At 29.9% G+C, this 8129-nt stretch overlaps 1 protein-coding gene across 1 annotated transcript; it reads right to left on the bottom strand.

The window, feature by feature from the left end:
- Positions 1-2357: 2357 nt before the first annotated feature.
- Positions 2358-2939, bottom strand: LOC134714439 (uncharacterized). The gene has a single exon (XM_063575680.1). The coding sequence runs from the start codon at positions 2937-2939 to the stop codon at positions 2358-2360; it is 582 nt and encodes a 193-aa protein (XP_063431750.1).
- Between the last annotated feature and the right edge of the window lie 5190 nt (positions 2940-8129).

Below are 8129 nucleotides of genomic sequence, written 5' to 3'. Positions count from 1 at the left end.
ACTACACAAGACAGACATCTGTTGTTTCCTCTGTGGTCGGGTTGCTGTCGCCTTGAATCAGGTTTAATCCACCATTTTCTACATTTGAAAATGCTTTTAATCAGTCAGGAAAATGACAATTCTTGCCCATTCGTTTTTTATGCGTTTTGTTATTTGATTTTGCCGTGTGGATTTTCCGAATTGATTTTCCTTTAAGTGCAGTATTTTTGTGATTTTACTTTTTTTTTTACACATTCACCTCTTCCTTTCTCAATTTTATAATGAACGTTGTCAACATAATATTATATTACACATACATTTTACTGAAATTGGTATGCCGTCATTGTACTACATAGAATATTAGAAACTGAAAGTACTGTTGAATTCATTTGTGTAAATATATTAACATCATTTCAATCTCAAATATAACAACAGATGTAAAGATAGAGATTTTTTTTCTTTTCAAAACGGTGAAGTGTTTTCCCTGATCAAAGTAATTTGATAACCACATCATGAAAAATAAAAAAAAAATAAAAACAAAATCAAAGACTGATATATACATATACCATGTAGCTATATGGTGTTAAATCCGGAACACCAATATGTAATGATAAAAATGATAATAAGTGTGTACCTCATAAAGATAAACGTTAGAACCATATCAGGTAATGGCTTCCCAACATTGAAAAAGGATCAATGTTTATCAGTTAATTCAACAAGAAGCATAACGATATAACAAAACATCATTACGAAATAAAAATATACGTGAGAATGGAAAAGCTGAATCCGTACCATGAAACAAAACCACTGCATAACATTATTTATATACACATCAAGTAATGTAAAAGATTCATTTCCAACGACAAAATAACATCGAATAATGCCGAAATCGTATAAAGTTATAACAAATTATATGAAAATATTATATAACCATATCATGTAATATCAAATATTATGATATTATGCCTATAAACTTTAACACACGTTAATTCAAAATCTCAACCGTCTGCATGCAATCTTTGTTCTTGCAAAATTTATGAGAGTAAACTATATGTTTGTTTTTATACTAATGAAAATAATAACACAACGTTGACTGATTTTCCCTTACTTTTGGCATCTTTACCGATTATTTCATCTGTTAGTTTTGTTTACGAATCGTTGTTATTAAAAAAGAATTTCATACGACTACCATTAAAGTGAGAGGTTCAGCTAGCTATTCAACCAGGTTTAATCCACCATGTTCAACATAAGAAAATGCATCTCCAAAGTCTGGAATATCACATTTGACGTCCGTGAGATTGTTGTGTGTTAGCTTTTTGATTTTGCCCATTGATTACGGACTATCTGTTTTAGGTTTTCAAAGATGTTTAGTAACTTAGTATATTTTTTGTTCTTACTTTATATATACAACATAAAACAAGTATAAAAAATGTCATAAAGTTATATGCCAATACTATATTGACTATTCTAATATGACGTCCTTATTACGCATTGTAAACAAAGCCGTGTTCTAATGAGCATATAAAATATGTTTTACACATGCGCACGAACTTACTGTGTATATTAACGTTATTTCCATCGTTATCCTTTAAAATGTATACATTTAAGCAGCTAGCATGAATTTTTATTATATATTTTATAAAACAACATATATTTAACCTGCTCGTAGTTTTTAAACTTATCAAATATGAAATGTAATGCACAGACAGGAAACGGTAAAAGCCACGATATTTTCGAACGCTTCGACCTATACAAATATTGTATTTGTCCTATTAGAATCGAAATAATTCCTTCGTGTCATGCTCTATGCTCATTTTAACATGGGTAGGCATTATATTTGTCGATATTTTACGCTGAGCGTCAGCGAGGTGTAAAATGTGGTCAAATATAATGCCTACCCATGTTAAAATGAGCATAGAGCATGACACGAAGGAATTATTTCTTAAATAACAAAATCTGTTTAGTAATGTCAAAACCATATTATATAAGGACAAGAAATCATAAAGTAAAATTACTTAAATACTAAAAAAACACATCATGTAGTGTCAATGGGCCATATAAAATAGCTGTGGATTACATACTATTTACAATAAACACTAGGAAAGCTTTCTCACATCATGGTACCTGTATTCCAAAAAAACATTGTTTTCTCGACAAATGTCTGTTTTAGCTCTAAACTTTAAAACATTATTCGGTACGCATTAACTTATTTACCTTATTAAATACAATAAACTATACAGAGAACACTTTATATGAAAAGACAAAGTTTGTACCAATGCCTTAATAATGTTTACGCTAGAACAGAGATTCTTGACAAGATACATGTAGTACCTCATTTAGTACCTCATCCCAAATTCCCTTTGTCCTTTAGATGAAACTCATCTAGGTAAGGAGTAGCTGATGTTTGATTTATCTGACATTGAAACAGTACTACCAGAAATGCTAGCGGTAGAGATGGACACAGCTTTAGATACAACCTTTGGTCTGTTGAATTTTGCTGTAGATGATGTAAAAACTGCCTTCACATTATTTCTAAATTCCGAACTTAAACAACAAGTTATAATAAAATTAGAAGGAGTAAATACACTGTACGATATACTAGAAGCTGTTGTTATAGATCGAATGTCGTTATTATTGATAGTTTCCACACCAAACATAAGGTACAGAAAATCAAATGACATCGAAAATATCACTAACATTCCTTGCAACAAAGAAAGAGACGTGATGGCGATGGTTGAGTATGTTAATTGATTTTCTTTTCTGATCTTTGCATTAGTTGACATTTTCTTTCTTGCAGCTGTTGATTTCCTCATTGCGATGACCAGTAAAATTTCAAAAATTAACAAAACTGTACATGGAATGACATTGAAAATAAACATCTCTAATGTTTGAACTATTGCTAAGTACTCAAAGAATGTCATTTTAATCCATTCCGGAGCTCGGACTGCGCAAGCCTCCATTGTAGCATTCTCTTCAACGAACGCTGGTACTGTTATTCCGAAATAATCGTAGTGCACGAAGAAAATACCTTTCATCAATAGGGATAGACCAAATAAACCACATATGCAATATGTAATAATCTTTTTAGAACAGAACCGATCGGCTTTGAAAGGGTGTCCAACACAAATGTATCTTTGGGCAGCAAGAAGAACTGTAGTATAAAAAGATGCTGTTGTAAAAATTTTCGGCAAAACTTCTGTCATATAATGGTAAACACGACACCATTCGTAAGGTAGATAGTACAAATGATTCCGAATTGCAAAGAAATACACCCACATTATACTTGGAAACAAAGGACCAATGCTGTCACAAATAGCTATAGCTATTAAACAGAGGTGGGATTTCGAATTCATGCCGTTTTTGAAAAATACGAAAATCATGAATGAATACATAACAATATTAAAAACAGTCAAGATTGGAATTCCATAAGCATTTATGACAATTTCAAATCCATGTTGGTACCATTGTCTAAAATCTACGACAATAATTTGTTCAAGTGTTGTATCATTTGAAATATTCATGTTATCAGGTGTTGAAGTTGAAAATGATTCATTTGACGGGATAGTAAATACATTTGACGGTACTGTTGATGTTTCAGGTGATGCATATGATAGAGTTGTAAATAAATTTGACGGCGTACTCGCATTAAAATCTATGTCGAAACTAAATGGTGTTGACAAATTAGTCATATTAGGTTAGTAAATTAGTCACATAAACTACAAAATAGGAAAACTGGTTATAACCTGTGATTCTACTCTGTTCGTACACAATCGAAAATTCATAAACTTTTTGTGTACCTTAGTTTGAGTATAAAAGCCTTTTCCAATAAAACAAGTCGCCAAATAATTTCGCTTTTATACTGGAAATCGTTTTCCGTCTTATTAAATATTAATAAATCCTTTAAATTTCATTTAAAATCAATTTTCTAAATCGAAATGTATAATATCAAATGAAGCAAAGCTTGGAAGCAATTTATCCTCGAAGGGGTTACTAAACATAAATCAATCAGGATGTATAGTTCACTAACTTTTGAGATATTTATTGTATCCGTTCCACTTACCTTTAAGATATTCATGGTACATGTATACGTTCCATTATTCTTTGAGATATGCGTGGTAAACAATTTCAAATCAATGTTGGTACCAATGCACAAATCTACGACAATTATTAATTCGATAATGTATACGCATGGTATACGTTCCACTAACCTTTGAGATATTCATGTTATACGTTTCAATCATCTGAGATAGTCAAGGTATGCGTTAAACTAACTTTTGATATATTCATGGTATACGTTCTATTAATTTTGAAAGTATTAATGTTATATGTTCCACTAAACTTTGGGATAGTCATGATATATGTTCCATTTATATCTGAGAAATTCTGTTCAAATCTCGTTAACTTTGACTTTCATCTTTAACATCAATGACTATCAATGATTATAATTTAATATGCTAAGAAATTATCTAATATACTTAGTAATAATGATTTGATGAATTTAGTAACAATGATTTGATAAATTTAGTAATAATGAATTAATACATTAAGGAACAATATTTCGATATACTTTAATATATGCTCCCTATAATTATTAAACATACTTGATCAGTTGGAATAGTTATTTTTGAATTAAAACATATGTATTTGTTTATTTTGCAAATGATAATTGATACCTTCAAAATCCGTTGCTGTTCTGTAGTTAAAATAGTTTTGTCGGTTTGTCTTTTACCTTTTTGTTTTGAGTTTGTCTTCATAAACCTTAGTATGGTTAATGATTGAAAACATGTAATGTCACTTCAGTTTATACAATTTAAAAAAAAGGTTTAACCACAATTTTCTGCATACAAAGTCAGGAATATGACAATTGCAAGCCAATCGTTTGATGTGTTTGAACCTTCGATTTTGCCATTTGATCAGGTACTTTTTTTTAATTTTTCTCGGAGTTAGGTATTTTTGTTTTTTTTACTTTTTATATATTGTTATTATCATACAGTTTGAATTAGTGTGGTATTGGGAATGAAACTTTGTTATGGTAAACGGTGGAATTTTAAAGCAAATAGTGTTTTTCATTCACTAACCAAGTCTTTTTCAAAGTCAAGGCATTCTTACATAGATTTTCTATCAAATCTTTTATCATATTTTCTAATTTCTACCATTTTATTGATTAGACACGAGTCAACAATTATTTATAACTATGAACTTCGTATGAGGTCATGATAGAGGAAATAAATAATTTACACATTAGTTTTGATATTGCTGATGAAATCAAATCGCCAAATTAATCTTTTAACATTTCAATCATATCGAGATTTATATCTCTAAATTTTGTACAGACATAATTATATCTAATGTAATATTTGCATTAGATTTCGTCGCAGGCACTGATTAAAAGCATATCAGGAAAATAAAATGAACTGGCTAAAATTAAAATCGAATCTATACAAAGTTAATTTTAAGGATTATTCTGTGCTTTTTTCAAGATTTGTTTTTATAGTTTTTATGCATTTAAAATTGAACAAAATATGCAGACCATCATTATTAGAATATTTCATGTTCTTGTCAGTGGGGATGAGTGAGAAAAGGAAACAAAAACAACAAATATTTTCGCTAACAGAAGATTCCATAAGTTTTAATATTTCCTTCCTGCAAATAAATGTATTAACCCTAAAATCAAAATATAAAGAAGAGGAGGTTCATTAATTGATACATTTTAATGGTAATATATGGACCTCACGGCACTTAATCTTTTACATTTTTAACCGATCGTAGTTTCGAATCATACTTTATAAGATAACAATACTTTCTTTTTAAAATGATCCGAGACCACAATTGTAGTCCCTAGTGTTGACAGTGGGTTACTTGTCATTAATTTTATAATTACCACGTTCCAAATTTATTTCTCCATGTTTAATGCCTTAAACTGCACGTTGAAAAGGCGGGATTACACTGTAAACAAATTTGGGTCCACAATTTTAAAGGAAAGTAGTGATTTTGTCCAGCTGAAAAAGGTAAAAAATTAGCACTTCGGAAGCTGTCAAAAGATTTCAAGACGCCCTAAACATTCAATCGTCCATATGTTGAGTTAGAGCGGATGAAGCTTTTTATAATTTTGATATAATTTGTCCCAAAAGTAGTACAACACATTATTAAACTTTCATAGAAAAAGCGCAGGTGGTATTATTTTAATTTTCATTTATGTTCTAAAAGAAATGCACTACGAAATAATTGTGGTTTCGGATCTAATGCTTGATCAATATCTTCAAATTACATTTTGTTCTATGTATATCGATTAGTTGCATGTTTTGCCTAGTATTTCTTTTTCAAAAGGTAATAGTTTTATTTCGCCAGTAGTAGATTGTATAATTTTAATTCCGCCCAGGAAAAAATGCAAACCTGATAAAATCAAAGGCACGACTAAATAAATCAATGAAACAACTTGAACGTTTATATAATAACATGAGTATCAATTTTGTCCGTAGTGCTCAGTGTATATTAGCTGAAAATAAAGTTGATCACTAAATTTAATCATGCACAGTATGCAACTAAAATCATGTGTTTTAATTCTTCTAATAATTATATTGTTCAGTTAACGTATACTTAACACATGAAAAAAGGTTCAAACATTGTAAACATTGAAATTTGACGGGAACACGGCAATGTGCGAATATAGGTTATCTGTTTCCCTGTTTGCATTCATAACACATCATATTTTGTCTTTTGTCATGGTGTTATCTTTCTTTTACCAAGTTATGGCATCTATTATTATTTCATTTTAACAATATATATTATGGTTTTTTTTATACAGTTTTAGTTATTTGTGATAATTCATCTTTGTTTAAAGGGAATGCAATTTTACTTAAACTGAGGAGATGTCTACCAAATCGTTTATACAATTTTGAACTTTTACCTTCTCATTGGAAATATATAGACCAATGTTAGATTAGAATTACGCGCTTCGTTTAGGGTGATGTTTGAGTAGATAAATAATTCATGTAAAAGTTTTGATACAGCTGATTGTATCAAATCGCCAAATTAATTTTATTAATATTCCATCCTATAGAGATTTATGTCTCTAAAGTTTGTACAAAGATAATGATATTAAATGTAATATTTGCACGTGGCTTGATCTCAGACACGGATAAATGTTTAATCTGAAAATCTAGTGAACTTGCTGAAATCGATACAAAGAAAGCTTTAACGATTTTTCTGTACATATATACTATACACAATGTTCTGGAGATACAAAGTATTTTCATAGACTACAGTGAAAGTCTGTGATCCTAGTGATTTTTTTTTAGATGTGTTATGAATGCTAATGAGACAATTCATCACCTATAACAAAGAAGTTAACACCTTTTATATAATATTTCACTGTTGGGCTTTCACCAATGAACAAAACTCATAACACACAGCTTGTTCTTTTGTAAAGATACAATCAAGACATGTACATTTATTGCAATAACTTCAATATATTTACATTGTTATACTGACAAGTGCTTCTATCACATTTATGTAAGCAGGATACTTGTCAACAACAAGAAGACATAAGAAGCTAGATCATTTAATTTCACATTCAGATATATTGATGATGTTCTTCCCATTGACAAGCAAAACTTTTCTGATTGTATTCATTTAGTATATCCCAAAGGACTAGAAAGTAAAGAAACAACTTATACCTTGCATATTTCATACATAATCATCTCAGTACCAGAGTCTATCACGAACGAGACGTTTTTAATTTGGAAAAACTATCAACTTCCCCCATCTCAGTAGCAATTTACCAACTTCACCTGCATATGGGATATATATTCCCCATCTTTTTCGGTATTAAAGAGCTTGCAGCTGATACTATCGGAGCTGTCTAGAAGTAATCCCTTCAATCATTCCGGGTCAATATAATTGTTTCCGTTCCGTATGTAATTTAGGTTTTATATAGAACACAACAAAATTGTAATCGTCATCTTATCTTTAAATAACTTGTCTAAAAATAAATATGGGAAAAACATGGAATATATTTAAGATGAACGATCGTAATTATCGTCAACTGGTTGTTTTTTTTACATTGAAAACACTGATCTTTTGTTGTATAAAAAATAAAAAAATAAAATTATTGCAAAAAACATGAAACCCTGACAAGTTAAAAATGCAAT

The sequence above is a fragment of the Mytilus trossulus genome, chromosome 4 (assembly GCF_036588685.1).
Source record: "Mytilus trossulus isolate FHL-02 chromosome 4, PNRI_Mtr1.1.1.hap1, whole genome shotgun sequence".
NCBI classification, from domain to species: Eukaryota; Metazoa; Mollusca; class Bivalvia; order Mytilida; family Mytilidae; genus Mytilus; species Mytilus trossulus.
This window is presented reverse-complemented; position numbering and strand designations above follow the sequence as displayed.

What these genes read in the sequence shown, in the direction of transcription:
- LOC134714439 (XM_063575680.1), bottom strand. Translation starts at nt 2,939, where the DNA reads ATGGAGGCTTGCGCAGTCCGAGCTCCGGAATGGATTAAAATGACATTC.